At 43.1% G+C, this 18104-nt stretch overlaps 2 protein-coding genes across 3 annotated transcripts in view; one reads left to right on the forward strand and one right to left on the reverse strand.

The window, feature by feature from the left end:
• Positions 1-1310, reverse strand: part of LOC308326097 (tripartite motif-containing protein 16-like) — a gene marked incomplete at both ends in the record, with an annotated part of 42515 nt that extends 41205 nt beyond the window's left edge. The window contains one exon of the mRNA XM_080778907.1: positions 951-1310. Coding sequence (XP_080635033.1) covers positions 951-1310 — 360 coding nt within the window. The remainder of the gene's footprint in view (positions 1-950) is intronic.
• Positions 1311-5746: 4436 nt separating this feature from the next.
• Positions 5747-18104, forward strand: part of efr3a (EFR3 homolog A) — a 103739-nt gene continuing 91381 nt past the window's right edge. The window contains exons 1-2 of one of the 2 annotated variants that reach the window (XM_080779221.1): positions 5747-5841; positions 6046-6254. In XM_080779221.1, the coding sequence (XP_080635347.1) occupies positions 6245-6254 (10 nt within the window). In that variant the 5' untranslated portion in view covers positions 5747-5841; positions 6046-6244. Of the gene's footprint in view, positions 6255-18104 lie in introns of both variants that reach the window. The other variant, XM_080779220.1, reaches the window with a different exon arrangement.

Raw genomic sequence — 18104 nt, forward strand, 5'->3', positions numbered from 1 at the left:
CTACACAACTCAACCGTGGTCTTTTCAGAAAGATGGAAGCCAACATGGAGAGGCTGACTGAATGTGGTCTGGACTGTGTGGAGGAGAGTCATGGTGTCAGAGACGCTGTAGAAGGACAGAATACCTGCACTATGATCCAGGTACACACCTATTCTGGAGGACACAGAGACACTCGGGATTTTAGTATTTTTGTTATTGTGACTGAAAACACAACTTGTGAAATCCAATGTGTGTGTAATCCAGTGCTGTAAAGCCCAAGATTTATCATTTAATCCAAATCTATTATCAGGATAGTCTCTGCTAATGTTTTTGTATGCGACCGCTATATTAATGCTGGTTCCGCTCCATTCTACCTCCCAGTAACAGCGTCCAGTCAGACCCTCTTTACTCAGAACCTGAAACAATCCGATGAATCTCTCTGGATGTGTAGTAGTATCTTGTTGTTGCTTCATCTTTGTTACTTTTCTGTTCTCATTAGACAGACACAGGTATCGATTTGCTGTGTTTGGATCCAGTGTGATTGGACACGCATATTCTAAGAACTCAGCTTTGGTCCTGGGTTCCGCACCTCTCTCTCTCTCCTGGATTCTCTGTTGCTGGGTGGCCTGCTGACTGATATGAAGCCCTTTTTTAAGCCTTTCGGCTACAATTGAGACCTCATCATAACCTTCATGTTCTTCCAAACAGTTCTCATGAAACTTGTTGGAGGCTTTGTTCCTATGTTCCGGGAGAACCCTCTCGCCTCTCTCTCTCTCCTGGATTTTCTGTTGCTGGGTGGCCTGCTGACTGATATTTTTCTTAAGCCTTTCTGCTACAGTTGAGACCACATCACAACCTTCATGTTCTTCCACACAGTTCTCATGAAACTTGTTGGAGGCTTTGTCCAGCTTGTGTTTCTGAAAGGCAGGAGATTGATAGTGAGGCTGGACGTGAGTGTCACAGAAAGATACCTGACACTGAAGACAAGTCTTCACAGCTCTCAGTTTTCTCCCAGGACACGAATCGCAGGCCACTTCCCCAGGTCCAGCATAGCAGCGATCGGGAGGAGCCGCTCGGAGCGCCGTTTTCTTCAGTATATCCATCATGTCAGCCAACATGTTGTTTTGCCTCAGGACAGGTCTTGGGTTGAACGTCTGACGGCACTGTGGACAACTGAATCTCTCTCTTTGATCATCCTGGTTCCAGTATCCCTCAATGCACACACTGCAGTAGTTGTGTCCACAGGGAACAGTCACTGGATGCTTCAGAAGATCCAGACAGATAGAACAGCAGAACTGTTCTTGGTCCACTTGAAGCCCTTGCTGTGCCATTTGAAAATTTACTCATCTATCAAATTTGGCCATTAACACATTGACTTGGGGATGTGCCTAAATGAACGGCAAGGACTAAATTAAATTACTTTATTACAAGTTGGTTGTGATGACGGCACTGTGATGCCATTGTGTGATGACGTAATGGCAAATATGAAATGACTATAATTTGTATGTTGTCACCCATGCAGCTGTGTCGTCAGAGAACCTCTGGAGGTGATACAGTATATCATGCAAATTGAAGAGGAAGTCAGGGGTACGTGACAGTGTGATTTTGACTAATAAAGTAATCAATCAATCAATCAATCAATGGTTCTCAACCTTTTCTTAACCCATTCAGGCCTGACGTCGAAATAAAAAAAACTTTCTGAAAGATATACCTATTCAAAGATTTGTGCCACATTTTTACGATTTTTCAAAAATAGCAGACCTACAAGTTCTACAAGCTATGAGCTTGTAGATCTGCTATTTTTCAATAGCTAACGTATAACAAAATGGGTTAAAGTGTAATGTCACTTATTTTGCTTTCACACTGAAAAACAAAATTATGTCTTATAAAATTAAACAAATTGCATGTAAATGAGCTTATAATGGCAATATACAAGTTAGAAAAAAAAGAAATCTTGATGAAAAACAAAAACAGGTATGTTTAAAGAACATTGGTAGTAAAAGTGTATCCATAAAAAAGAGGGATGTCATTAAGGGAGTAAGGGAGGTGGTCAAATGGAGTTGTTTTGGAGTTGTTTTGTAAAAACTGTAAAAACTGTTAAATGCCCGGATGCAAACTGTAACCCAGATGAAACCATAGAGAACCTGCTAGTGGACTGTCAGAGGTCTAGAGTTGTATGGGGGAAAATGCCACAGATCGGTTTTTAACATTAACGTTACTTATAATGCAGTATTGTATGGAGTCTTTGATGAAAAACATGTCTGCTATGGAACAAGACTTCTATTGGGCTGTGGTTTGCACTGTGGTCAATAAGATCTGGAACACCAGGAGTGATCAGGAGGGCCATCTCTGGAGAGGTGGTCTTCATACAAATAGTAACTGAACTGAAAAGACAGAGAACCCTGGACTCAAGACAGAAAAACTTATACCAACACTCTGTGTGTGTATTGCAATTCCTTACTACTGTACTGCCAAACTCAATCTAATATGAGTGCCATGAATAATTTAAATAATTGTAAAAAGGAAAGCAGGACATGGGATTAAAATGTATTTCGAAACTTACCGGTAATTGTATTAAATATTGTAGGGTGGCATTTTGTATTGCCGCTATGTTTTGTATGTTATTTTTTATTCCTCAGGTACCCACACTTTCTCTCCATAAGGACACACGCTCTTACACCAAATGGTAGGGCTGTAACGATTACAAATATAAGTTTATGATTAATTGTCACACATAATTGGGTGCTTGGACATGTATGAACTCACGCATCACTAACATGTCCTACAGTTACACATACAAGACAAAGGAAGTGTCCCTCTCTCACAGAGAGAGAGAGAGAGAGAGAGAGAGAAGGATGGAGCTACATGCTTGGCAGGACTTAAGAAAAGGCCTACATTGACAGAGGTGTTGACACAAGCCAGCGTCATATGAACCAACCAGAGAGAGAGCGAGAGCGAGAGCGAGAAAAGAAAGAAAGAAAGAAAGAATTATGGCCACGGCGGGCCATGAGGAATTGACCAGTACATAGAGATAAGTTTTGCCGTCAAGCCAGTCATTAAACAATAGCCGTCACAACACACAATCTTCAACACACCCACAACACAGCAGCCGCACACTTAGTAACAATAAGTAACTATCTGTAGTGTAGATGAACATCAGTGTTCATTTTGAAATTATGTGAAAGCCCAAAACCTCTAGCTTGAACTTAAAAGGCTAATTGAAGTGGCCAAGATCCACATGATAATACTATTCTCTGTTACAACAACTCAGTTTGTTCAGTGGCTAACACAACACAACACAGACTGCAGCATCCACCCAATCCCAGAGCAGACAACACAGACTGCAGCATCCACCCAATCCCAGAGCAGACACAACACAGACTGCAGCATCCACCCAATCCCAGAGCAGACACAACACAGACTGCAGCATCCACCCAATCCCAGAGCAGACACAACACAGACTGCAGCATCCACCCAATCCCAGAGCAGACACAACACAGACTGCAGCATCCACCCAATCCCAGAGCAGACACAACACAGACTGCAGCGTCCAATCCCAGAGCAGAAACACAACACAACACCCAATCCCAGAGACACAGTCACTGACTGAACATGTTTCATTAATTGCCACCCAATCATTGCGTCCTAAAATGACAGCAACAGCTTGAAGTGTACACACAGCTTAATTTGCTTACAACACAAGCAGCAGCAGCAAAGATGGGGAAAAGGGTTCGTACCTTGAGCTGTCTTCTACTTCAGTTGTAGAAGAAGGGATGGCGGCCAGCAGGGTCAAAGTTTGGAACCCACCAATGGATAGAGAGAGATAGAGCAGTCCTCTTTTAGTTGGTCCTCAGATGAGCCCTCCAGCGGGGTCTCCAGTCCTCTCCATCCTCCATACATCCCGACTGTGGCTCAGGAGGTAGAGCAGGTCCTTGGGCAAAATTGCTCCCGATGTGCAGGTTGGTACCAGCTTGCATGGCTTTCCGCCGCAATCAGTGTATGAATGTGTGTGTGTGTGTGTGTGTGTGTGTGTGTGTGTGTGTGAATGTAATGCATATGTAAAGCGCCTTGGATAAAGGCGCTATATAAATGGCACCGTTTACCATTTAATCCCAGTGTCAATGGCACCGACCAGCCTCATTCTCCTCCTCCTGGAGGCCATCTTCTCTCACCCACCCTCGGTATCACTCCATACAGATGCATGTTGGTAACGTGTTCATCCTGGTTGATGTTTAGCACTGCACGTAGCATTCTGGTGTAGCACAGTGGGGCCAGGGACGATAGAGCAGGCTCAGGGTCCAGCATTCACAGCTATATAGGAGAGCGGACATCATGAATGGTAAATGGTGCATTTATATAGCGCCTTTATCCAAGGCACCTTACATAGATTGTGCATTACATTCACCCATTCACACATACATTCATACACAGATGGCGGCGGAAACCATGCAAGGCACCAACCTGCACATCAGGAGCCATTAGGGGTTCATAAATCATAAATAATAATAACTTGAATTTATATAGACCTTAAAAAAACAAGGGGAAACCAAAGCCCTTTAAAGAGCCCGCGCGTGAAGCCTGTTTAGGGAGTGTCTGCCAATAACCTGCATCACAGAATAGAGTGTGCGTCTGCCTTATTACGTTTTTAACTCAAATCTATGCTTCTGGGCCGGGGGTCCCTGGAACAACATATTTTCAGATGGGGGTCGGTGGCCAATTACATATAATTTTTGGGGTTCCTTGACATGAAAATGTTTGAGAACCACTGACATAGAAACATAGGGTTTTTCAGAAAACTGTCATGATTTAGAAGACATTTTGTAGAATCGTTCTCACGTCTAAATTGGTTAATCAGGACCCACTTGCAAATCTATAGGCTTTGAGTTTTTAAGGTCAAGTTCCGAATTGCAGCCATGAACTGTAAGTGCTCTTTTCGAGTTTTTACGACTGTTGGTAAATAGAGCGTTCCACAATTTGGTGGCATAGCAGTAGAACAAGTTTAACCCCTTGCTTAAGCCAAATCTGGCTTGAACGTGATTTGTGGAGCTCCCTCTGTTGTTGTGATTGTGGACGTCTTTGACATTTTTAAGTAGCTTGGCAGGTAGCCTACATGGGTGTCTCTGTGGTGTATCTTGTAGGGCCAGGCCCATTGCAAATTGCGGTACTGTCCCCTACCCTGAGCCATCCACTTGAGTAAAATGAGCAGAGTTATAGGTATGAGGCCAAGCAGTAGCCTGACCAGTTTTTTTTTAAGGTCTTTGTGGTGCTTGTAATATGGGGTACATGCATGCATAGTTGAAATGACATTGGATGAGTTCTCCTGCAGCTAGAGTACTCAATTTACTCCAATTTCCTACTGACCACAGTGACCAGTGAGGATATCCTTTACAATTAAAACTCTTGTCCTTTGGTTGACTCTGGCTTTTGAGATTACCATGTGGCAGGCTGGCAGCGAAGTCTATGGACTTTTTATGTTTGTTTAAAGCACTTTAAACTAAAATAGAGCACAACCAACTCCAAGTCTAGGGACTTTTAATGCATTTACACCTAATTAAAAAATATGTAATAGTACATATCCTATTAGTTTAAAAATGTCTTAACATTGACAATATAGCCTATACGACAGACAGACAAGGAGCGTTGAGTACCGGTATTCCACGCTAGAGTGTGATAACACAAACATTACTTCACTGTAGTTTGACCAGGAGGGTTGAGTATTCCACCCCAGAGTGTGATAACACATTACTTCCGCGTTGGTTAGTGCAAAGCAGCTCTATTAACAGGAAGCCAGACCGTAATAATCTGCACACTTTAATCCCTCTCTCTCTCTGCGTGTTGACACGGTCGCTCTACTGTCCACAGGTATTTACATCAACAACAACTGCTACACTATATATCGCTACGACCACACACCGTTTGAACAACAAAACGGCAACACATTTGTATTGTACCGCGACATAAGTCTGTCAGAGTGCCGCGTGCGCGCAGCACACACACGCACGCACGAGCTCGCGCACAACTGTCAAAAACGGCAGTGTTTTTGTTGTTTTTTTGGAACCTCCGGAGGAAGGGGAGGAATCTAGCGGGGTGACGACCAAATCCTCCCCGGATGAAGTGAGCCCTAGGGCGGACGGCTGGCCAGGGAACACCCGCCCCCCCCTCGCTCTCCTCGGTCCCCCGGTGGATGAGAGACAGAAACAAGCTCCATGTCGGTTCGATCGCCGCACACTACCACAGAAACTGCATTTAACCCTCCCCGACGACGATGCCAGCGGGTAAGCGCTTGCATGTGTGTGTGTGGCTGTGCGTATGCATGTGACAGTGTGTGTGGCGGTGTGTCCTCTGTCCTGTCCTGTGTGTGTCTGTCAGTGCGTGCTTGCAGAATGCAGATTTGCCACTTGTGTGACTGGTGGTATAGTCTAGTCTTCATTAATTACCATGGTATCGCTTTCACCACCTTTACCTACACGATGTGATGATCGAGTCTGACACGATTCTGGTGTCGCCACTCGCCACTGCCAGCCGATAACGAGAGCTAGAGCTTCAAGCTCACAACACGATGCGCAGAGTGCTGATGTGAGCTCTCGGTCGTTGTCGGCTAGCGACGCCGTTATACGTCGTCGTTGTTGTTGTGGAGTGTTGACATTAGGCTACTCCTTTAAAAAGACTGACACATTTTCGAATCTGATGACAACACCGACAAGAACACAATCCCTATAGGCCTCTTTGCTTTGTATACCACACACACACACACACACACACACACACACACACACACACACACACTCACACACACCCCACATGCTTTGTCAGTGACTTTACAAGAAAACAAGAAAAAAGAGGAAACTCTGTCTTGTCTGTGTCTATAGTCTTAATAACTATGTGATCACTGCACAATAGCACAATAATATGCTATCGTCTTTCAGCTGTGTTGTTTAACAATCATATACTTGCAATGTAAATTGTACAACTCATTGAATTGTCCAAACTCAGCTATGCAGAAACACTGTCATATTGAAAATCAAACATAATTTGCAACTGTTGAATGCATGGTTGTGAAATATACTGTTGCAGTATGATGATGGACTCGTGTGGGCGGGCGGGCGGGCGTACTGTGTGTGTGTGTGTGTGTGTGTGCGAGCGAGCGAGTGTGTTTGTGTGTTTTAATGATGTCATTGCAATCATGTGCCAAACTACATTCCTTTTGTGAGGCCCATAGTTTATGCAATCTGCCTGATCCACTATAGTACCACTGTAGTCATGGTTTTGCAGTGGTTTTCTTGTTAGTTGTATATTCTATCTATCTATCGTGTGTGTGTGTGTGTGTGTGTGTGTGTGTGTGTGTGTGTGTGTGTGTGTGTGTGTGTGTGTGTGTCTTTGAACCACAACATTGTCCTCTTTGCACCCTACTGAACGTGACTATGTATCATGTTTATTGACTAGTTCATGCTGACTTTGCTTGCTCCATTCTAGCACTTGCAAGTGCAGATAAGACTGTCTGTCTGCTAAATGCCTACACTGTAATTGGACTTTGTTTTGTAGTGGGCAGACACAGCTGGCAGCCATGGCTGAGTGGCTTTAGAGGCTGCCTGGTAATCTGGCGGATGGTCAAAGTGTCCGTGAGCAAGGCACTTAACTCTAGTCTCTCAAGCCAGACCACTGCTTCGGCCACTTTTGATTTAAAAGTTGGAGAAAATTCAGCGACTGCAGAGATCAAACAAATATTCCACGTGTGTGTGTGTGTGTGTGTGTGTGTGTGTGTGTTTCGTGCAGACCAGCTGCTCGCTTGTTTCTCTTGCAAAATCTGATAACAATGGTGCTGAACAGTTTCGGTGCTTCTACTGTACAGACTGTCACATCCTATCTCTAGAGCCTACTTAACCTCTAACTGCTCCCTGGGTGCCATAATAAAGGCACTTCCCCACTGCACTGCTAACGGTGCGTTCACATGGGGAGATGCAAAGATACAGTCTACCATTCATATTGTCAATGGAAGCCAGCAAGATGAAGATACAAAGCTACATCCGGCGTGTGTAGCTGCTGCAAAAGATACAAAGCTACAAATTGAAGCTGAGCTGGGTTCAACTTCCAGATGCAAAACGACATAGTTACAACTGTTGCTAAAACCCTCGTTTTTTTCCAACCTGTTCTGGCCGACAAAAACTTGCAACATCTTCTTCTATTGTGTTTCCATGGTGCCCAATGCATATAAATGATGCCTATGTACTGTAGTATGCCCAAAAGGGCATGCAGTTGACTCCATGCTGGATTGTTTTTTCTCCCTCGCCACGCCACTGACACACATCGCTACGGACACACGCTTGATGACTCCAATGACAGATACAAAGCAACAAATATGCTATGATCTTTGCATATGCCTCGTGTGAACGCAACATAATACTTTTAGAATGGGTTAACCTGATTAATAAGACCTGAGGCCCATTCTAAAAACTGTCTTCTAAATTCAGTTTTCTGAAAATAAATATATTTTTCCTTTTTCTTCTTATTTTTTTACTTTCTATGTCAGTGGTGCTCATAATTTTGGAGGTCCTTGACATGAAAAACCCCATCTCAAAATATGTTGTTCCAGGGACCCCTAGAAGCGAAGATTTGAGTTAAAATGTTCACTCTCAATGATCTATATCTGCTATTTTTAGGCAAAGTATAAATTCATAGATTTGAAAAATGTAGAACACACATATCATTGTGTCTTATTAGTATTGTACTGCAGAGCTGTTTGGTGTCGGGTGGAAACCTTGTACAGTATGTCCAAAGCTATTACATTTCAGGAAAAAAGGAAGCTCAGCTGTGTTCCAAATGGTGTTATTTAGTCACAAGCTATGGCTATCCAGGGTTTGATGAGTTCAGTGTCGTGATCATCATATATGGAGACGGCCATGTCACAAGGCTTAATATCACGAGGCGTGACCATAATGGAGGCGTGACACGAGGCGTGACAAGACGCACTGACTGATGGGGAAATGCAGGTTTTCATAGTAAACGCAACCTGCAGTCCCAATAAACATTCATATATGGAGATTCTGCTCGGGTCGTCTTTTCTGCCCGTGGGCGTCATATAGCGTTTTTCAAAAGTCAAATGAAATGCTTAGTCTTTGCATTGATGTGATTATGACTGTGATAAGGGCTGGTGTCGTGTTGTTTTGATCACTTGACAAGAGTCTGAGTTGTCTGACAGCCGAGTGCAGCAGATTCACTGCAGATAGCAGGAGATTGACTCTAGATAGCAGCGTATCGCTTTCTATCAGAAAACCTGGCAGTCTTTTATTTAGACATTTCCATGTCAACTTGACATACAATTGTTTGAGAGCAACTTGTCTAAATCAGTGGTTCTCACATGGGTGACACTGTTTCGATCACCACCGCAAACGTTTAAACTGCACGTGGGTGACACACTGTTTCGATCACCACCGCAAACGTTTAAACTGCACGCAGGTGACACTGTTTCTTCCTACGACCACCGCAAACGTTTAAACTGCACGCAGGTGACACTGTTTCTTCCTACGACCACCGCAAACGTTTAAACTGCACGCAGGTGACACACTGTTTCTTCCTACGACCACCGCAAACGTTTAAACTGCACGCAGGTGACACACTGTTTCTTCCTACGACCACCGCAAACGTTTAAACTGCACGCAGGTGACACACTGTTTCTTCCTACGACCACCGCAAACGTTTAAACTGCACGCAGGTGACACACTGTTTCTTCCTACGACCACCGCAAACGTTTAAACTGCACGCAGGTGACACACTGTTTCTTCCTACGACCACCGCAAACGTTTAAACTGCACGCAGGTGACACACTGTTTCTTCCTACGACCACCGCAAACGTTTAAACTGCACACAGGTGACACTGTTTCTTCCTACGACCACCGCAAACGTTTAAACTGCACACAGGTGACACTGTTTCTTCCTACGACCACAGCAAACGTTTAAACTGCACGCAGGTGACACACTGTTTCTTATTACGACCACCGCAAACGTTTAAAATGCACGCAGGTGACACACCGTTTTGATCACCACCGCAAACGTTTAAACTGCACGTGGGTGACGCACTGTTTCGAGACCACAACATGGAATGAGCGGGTCCATTTGGCTATACACTTCCAAAGCTACATTATTGTGACAGCGCAATGACCGCCATCCCGTGCCGTCGGTCAAATAAAATGATAAATACATACAGAGATGCAATGACAGTTAATGACATATCTATGACAATCTATCTATCTTATATAATAACATTATTTTGTGCCCAAGTTCAACCCAACTTCCGAAGATCATCCGTTAACAATTCCCTCCCAATCAATGTGATCTATTATATCGCGTTAACCACACTGTACATAATTTCCTGTTCATATATTAGAACGGGTAACGCCCTAGTCTAAATATCTATCTATCTCAATCCAATCTTGATTTCATACCCAGGAAGTCTATCTGTCTACAGTATGTTGTGAGCCAGCCTGTAGATCACTGTTAGAAAATATGGGAAATCTTGAAAAAATAAATATATATATATAATGACCCAAAATTCAAGTTTGTTGAAAAGACAAGGCCTAACATTTGGGGTAAGTGGTTAGAGTTATACTCGCTGCTGGGTTTTGCACACGAAAATAGCCAATCTACAAGTTTACAGCGCATGTGTGTGTGTGTGTGTGTGTGTGTGTGTGTGTGTGTGTGTGTGTGTGTGTGTGTGTGTGTGTGTGACAGACAATGAAACATGACATAGAGTAGTAGCATTATTCTACTAGTTTCCTCTGTGGTTGTAATGGCAGAGGAAGTGTGCATGTATGTGTCTGCTTCTGATAGCATGCTGCCGCTGTCGGGTGGAAACCTCACATGTCCCAGACTTACTTTTCAGGAAATGTATTATAGAATAGCCTATGTTCCAATGGATCCAATGCAGTTATTACAAGCCATCGTTAATGCATTTCACTGGCTTAATATTTCTAAATTGCACACGTGACCACTTTAACCCAGGCCTCGTTCATTTGGGCATGAGTTTGTAGTGAACTCTTACCTGACACTTAATTAACAACTTTCAGAGAGTGAGAGAGACATTTAGCCTTCACGTGTAGTAGAATTTGAGAAATTGACACTGTGAGAACAATATTGTCCTGGTCCTCACAAGATAAATAGTTTTATGGTTACAGAATTAAGCTCTAGGTTTTTCGCGTTAAAATTACCATTGATGTCCACACAAGTATACTAATACAAACTGTGTGTGTGTGTGTGTGTGTGTGTGTGTGTGTGTGTGTGTGTGAGACATATGTTGCCAGTCACTTGTGTGACATATGTTGCCAGTCAATTAGCCTACATACTCAATGCTTCATTTTAGAGTTACTGTTATTAAATATTTGCAGTCTCTGTGTTTGCCCTCTGAACATATTGTCACTGCTATTAATAATTGGTGTTATGTGTGTGTGTGTGTGTGTCCACGAGCGTGCTTTTCCCCTGCTGTCATTTGTATTCACAGTGGAAGACAATTCAGTGTGTAAATTGAGGATACAGCTTCTTTCTTTCTTTCTGGAGCCTAGCTTTTATCTTTCTACTGTATATTCCCCGTGTGGGTGTGTGCCTACAGTACGTATGCGTGCACAGGCGCACATGTGTGTAGCGTAGCTTAGTCTTTCACAGGGAGTTTACACTGTTCCTATAGGCCTGTTGTGTCGGAGTGTGTAGGTGTCAATCATTAAATTGCAACTGTTTGAGTGACAATTAATCGTAAAGTTGAATTTCATAATCGTGACAGCCCTACGTTCCGTCCGTAAATAAGTATGGAGTATGGACAGTGTTGGACACTAGTAAAGTTTATTTGTAGAGCACCTTTCACAGACAATGACAGTCACAATTGTCCGTCTATCATATGTCTGTCTTTCTCCCTGTCCGTCCGTCCATACACACACAGAAAAGCAGGAACCATAACGGCTGCTTGCAAGATTCTTCTACTTCTTTCCATTATTCCGCAGTCACTTCCCTGTTATAATAGGACCAGTTTGAGCTCTCTGTGGATTTAACTTGTCCTTTGTTTGTATATGAAATGGGTCATGAACACATTCTAGATGTTTCGCTGCAGCTCTGCTTTGTCATAAGACCCTCTCGGCTCTGAAATGGTAATGCGAGAAAACATCTCGTTATTGTCGTGAAAGGGAGTAAACATGAGTGACTCATCATCTATGTAATGACTGAATGTGTGACAGCAACCAACACCCAGTGAGTGACACTGCAGCTGTGAGACTAGGGCTGCGTCTGGAATTCTGTACTAATACTCTTTTTAGTAGGGATGAACTGATGTGGGATTACTGGGCAGATAACTCACATAACATCTTTATTTGTGTTACACACAAACAATAGATGGGAAAGTTGGGAAACTCATCAATATTTGTTTGAGGATACAGATCATGAATACAGCTAACTTCAAAAGAGATTTGCTTCTCTCTCTCTCTCTCTCTCTCTCTCTAAGCATCGTCTCCTCCATACTGTATGTGGTGACTGCCAATGATCACCGACACTGAACAGAATTTAGCTAATGCCTTAGCTCTTGGCTTGGGCATTCCTGCAGTCTGCAAGCCTCTCACAGTCGCAACAAATGTATGGTCAATACCGAGGCTTCCACATATCGAAATATAGTTGAACACACACACACACACACACACACACACACACACACACACACACACACACACACACACACACTCTCTCACACACTCGCCAATATCGGCTGATACCGGTATAAGGCTATAAGTGTATCATTATTCATTACTATTTACTGTGCCAAATTAAATGTATTTGTATTATGTCTGAAGCTATAAGTAGCTGCTTGACATTAGCCTACGTGAAAAGCACCCTAAACAGTGGGAATGAGTCATGCTCACACTGACTGTGCTGCAATTTGACTACTGGGAATTTCCACTGGCTTCACTTTTTGATGCCTGAGAAGACAACTGCTGTCAGTTTGGCCATTTTATCTTCTGTCGTGTGTGTGTGTGTCCTTAGTTTTATTTATTGTTGCTTATTAAATTATACAATACCTTGTATTGTATAATGTCTGAGGATACATTACAACCCTCTCAGACATTATAAAATACAAGGTAAGCTCAGACCTCGCGTGGCTTATTACTTTTCTAAAATGGTTACAAACATACAGTAGCAACATTGGGTGCCCGCTGGCCAAGTGGTCCAGGCGCATGCCACATACGGTAATAGGCTTTGGCCTGACAGCACGTCGCATGTTCGAGTCCCGTTCATGACAACCTTTGCTGCATGTCTCTCCCCTTCTCTATCTCCCTCTTTCCTGTCTAACTTCACTTGATGCTATGAATAAAGGCAGAAAAGCCAAAAACAAATCTTAAAAAAAAAAGTAAAACATAGCAATATTAACATCATAAAACTATTCCTAATTCACAAAAGTAGTTACACTTTGCGCCTACCAGAGGGAGCCACTTCCTTGGTAACTCAGTCAGTCCAGCCAGGCTACAACGAACTTTGCCAAACAAACAAAAAAGAGAAAAACAAACAAAAAAATGTGTTAGGTCAGTCTCATGGTACCTAACATAATACTTTTTTGAATCCAAATTTAGCTGATATGTCTAAACATCACGTCAAACAATAGCATAGCAAGCTAACAAGCGAACAGCTGTTCTCAGTGAAGAGGGAATAGGAGGAGCTTGCTGTCTTTGCAAGGCCCCCCGGAGCCACTCTATTACTACGTGAGCTAATCAGAAACCAGCCAATCAGAATCAAGTACTGGGACTAACGTTTATGAATTATGAATTTATGGTTTTACTATTGTCTTGTTTTCATATGCAGAACTTTGGGACACGGACACGATTGCAGATATTGGGCTATAGTATAATTTGACTAGAACAAATACACTAAATCTAAATTACTGAGGTTATATACTCGGCACACTTAAGGTGGCCTTACACTAGCCGATAATCGGTCGGGGGGTGCCCGACTCAAACGATCTGCTCGGGGCCGCTCAAAGCGCAATCGGGATCGACCCGAACAACATCAAGAATGCTATTTGCTCTATCCCGCTCCGATTATCCTGTAGTGTGTGGTGCTATCAGATTTCAGATTGAAAAAAATCGGCTAGTGTAAGGCCATCTTTACTGTCTATATTGAAAAGCAATAATTAGTGGACATACAAGGTTTGCAGTAACAGTCTTTTAACTGTAAACTAGTTTATCAGGTACACTGAGATCGGCTGGTCTGATTCAGTACTACAAGTCTGAACTAATCCTTTGCTTAAAGGGACAGGGCAACGCTAGGCTGGTTGTGTACTCTGTTTCTCACTTCAGGTTAAAACACTAGCAGGGTAAAAACATGCCAGGCTGCATAACACTGACCTTATAGTATATGTGATGTAAGCAACACAGCTGCAGACAATCAGATTATTCGATTCTAGCTGTGTCAATACTGTCTTATCACACTTGCCCTTGGCCCTGGACTATGCAAATCTCACACACTCATTAGTATATTTGTTAAGTGCCATTGTGTTGTTTACTGCCATTTTTTTAATCTCTAGTTTTTACTGGAAGATGAACTACAAAATCAACATGGGGTTTCATGCCTTTTGACCTGCGAAACCATTATTGTCTCTAGTGTCGGCTGAAGAAATGTCCAGAATTGTTGTCGACTTGTAGGGCTGCTATTCTCGCTGAATGTTCACCCCAGCATAGGAACGACGAGGTTATTGTCGTCTATTTTACTTGTGTGAAAAGCTCACCTGCTGTCGTGATTGTAAAACTTATTTTCACTGGACCCCAGTTTGACATGCATTTATTTGGCTGGGGACCCCCTGGAACCCCTCAAGGATCTCTGGGGGTTCACGGACCCTTTGAGAATCAGTAAATGACTGGCAGTTAGTAATCAAGCAGACCCTTATGAGTCTGTTAACTCTGAGACAGTAGGGTCCAGAATTAAAGCTCTATTTTGAGGGTATATTCACAAGTGAGTGGCAACTGGCAAAGTGAGTTTAACGTTGGTTAATGCAATCAGATAGGACTTCTCTGTTTGGATGTATGGGCTGTCAAGGCCAGAAAGTAGGTTTTTGCCACTCAGTAGGCGTTCCCGCATAACTTCCATGTATGATGATGATGTCGCATGCATACACTCTATTACGTTTTTATTTTCTTCTTTTTCCACTCAGTGGTTAAATGCACAGGAGGCCGACGTTCAAATCCAGGCTAGCTGCATTCTATAGTTTAATTGTACGGATATTCTACTGTTAGACAGATGTTAGGTTCTTATTTTACTTATGATCCTTGATTATTTCTATGGATCTGTATTACCTTGCGCTGTGTTCTTGCTTACTGTAAGTCGCTCTGAGCGTCTGCTAAAATGCCTAAATTGTAAATCGTAAGGTTATATAGTGCACTGCAGCTTTAAATTAGCACGGAGGAATTTACAGTGTAAATTGGGGGGTTGCAGAGATGAAAATGTTATCAAATGGGGGTCATCACAATCCTTTGAACCACTTTTATATGTTGGCTATAAAAAATGCAATTCATTATACAAGCTCAGGGCTGCACTGCGACCTTGTACATCTGCTATTTTTGAACATTAAAAAAAATATCGTGCAGTTATAGAGGGTATGCGCATGACATCATCATACCCGGAAGTTATGCGGGAAGTGGCAAAACACTACATTCTGGCCTTGACAGTCCATACATAAAAGTCCTATCTGATTGCTTTAAACAACGTTATATGACACTCACTTTATGCATGTGCATACAATACCCTCTATAGGAACATCTTGAATATGATTTATTTTTATTTTACATAAATCTTCTCTTCTGGGGACAAAATGTTTTCAGATGCGGGTCCGTCCGTGGCCAAATACATACATTTTGGCGTCCTTTTACATGAAAATGTTTGAGAACCACTGACATACAGTACTGTATCTGGGGACCCACAGGGGGTCCCCAGATTCAGTGGACCCAGAACTGGTTACCACCAGATAATAATGTCGTGGGAGGAAACGTGTGGGTCAGATATTTTTAGCACCTCCTGGGGTGTTGTAGTTAGAAACGCTCCGCTGCACTGTGGCTCTGTCTGCGTGCAGATTTGGACCGTGGGTGGACAGTAACAACGTGCTCTAGTACCATACTTGGATCATATTTTTAAAGTATCTATACTTTTTGTCGCTGTCAGGCAAACCTCTTATCTGAATATTTTCCCGTAAATGAATGCCTACTTGATGATACTGTACGTCAGAAAAAAGTAGCAGATGCGCAAGCTCGTAACACGGAGCAAAGCGACACATTTTGAGCTTGTAAATCTGCTACTTTTGCTATTTTTTATTTGAACCCTGAAAATAGTTTTGGACATATGAAGTTTCCACCCGACAGAGCTATGCTATGCTATGTATTCTGTATACTTTCACTCCACTACATTTCAAAGACAAATATTGCATTTTTTAATCCATTACATTTCTATAGGAAGGGTAAAGGAACCACTTAAGACATTTTGCAAATGTGCGTAAAATAGCAGATCTGCAAGCTCAGCTTGCAAGCTATTTGAACTATTATTGATTTTGTTTTCTTTATTTTTCTCGGGCGTGCAAAGAAACCTTTAACGTCGTCACTTTTCCGTCTTCACTTTCCTGTCCTCACTTTTGATCCTTTCCTCAGCCAATCATCGTTATGGGGTGCTCATGCTCAGCCAATCAAATCATCGCTAAAATTGACACAAACGCACAGAGCTGGTCATAGGAGGACTGGACATGTGAAGTGAGGGATGCTCTTATCATCGTACATTATCATATATCATCTCATTCCGGCCAACCAATCAGAAATTGCGTCCTCACCTTCGTCTTCAATGTTTGTCAAAATTGTCCATTTATTGTAAATGGCATTTAATGTTTGTGTTGGGGACAAAGTTTATGTTTGCACACACACTCAAACTTGACATAGGAGGGGATATCGCCCCTCAAATATTCATAATTGTGACGATATGATATAATTCAATATAATTATTTTCTATTAACTTAAAACCATATATGCGACCGGAGTCCCTCCGGGCTATTAGAAACAGTGTTTTCTGTTATTGTGGGGAAAGCTTTCGCTGGAAATATACCAGATTGACAAGCTTCTGCGAAAGCTTTCCCCACAATCCTGTGTGCGTGCGTGCGTGTGTGCGTACGTGTGTGTGCGTGTGCGTGTGCGCGTGCGTGCATAGCTGTGTGGCAGCCCACTAGCTCCCTGTGGGCTGTTGGTAAGCATGCATGCACTGTGACTGTAGCATTTTAATGCAGAGCTGCAGCTTTCTGTATACTCACTCTACCTGCAGGGAGGGAGAGAGGGGGAGAAACGCACACACACACACACACACACACACACACACACGGAGAGGAGAGAGAGCTCTGCAAGGTCAGACACAAGGGGAGAGAGAGAGAGAGAGAGAGAGAGAGAGAGAGAGAGAGAGAGAGAGAGAGAGACTCACTCTCTGACTGAGTGTAGAGGTCCACTTGACAGACCACTGTGACACAAGATGGGCTCTGAAAACAACGACTCTGGTAGGATGACTTCATATTTGGGTGTGTTTGAGAGTGTGTGAGAACATATTTTGGGGTGTTTGTGTGTGGATGTGGGGCTGTGCAACCACGTGTCCGTTGATGATGTGCACCCACGTTTGCGGGTTAGCTTTTGACCATGTGTCCATGCACTGCTAACACTGTCTAAGCATGTACACTGCGTATGTGTGTCTGCACTATGCAGAGAGAGAGAGAGAGAGAGAGAGAGAGAGTATTGATCCGCCTGCTCCCTCCCCTTCCTCTCCCCGTCCATCGACCTTCCTCTCGGTGCCGTTAAAGGGACAGTGTTGTCATCGACGACACAGACACGTGATTGTTGGCTGCCGCTGATCATTGGAGCGACACGCGTCATCATCTGCCACCATGTTGGCATGTAGGGTCAGGCTGTCTCCTGATGCAGGTGTTGCCCCATGTTGGGGCTGGACTCTCCACAATTAAAATAAGTCATGGCGTTTTGAACCGATTTCCAAGCATTGTGTTAACACAAACATTGAATTCCATTGTCAATGAATGGCCAGCTTTGAGTGTTTGTGTAAACTAGGGATCTTAACACCCACTAGCATTTATTGAA

The sequence above is a fragment of the Protomyctophum bolini genome, assembly GCF_963924005.1.
Source record: "Protomyctophum bolini genome assembly, chromosome: 12".
Lineage (NCBI taxonomy): Eukaryota > Metazoa > Chordata > Actinopteri > Myctophiformes > Myctophidae > Protomyctophum > Protomyctophum bolini.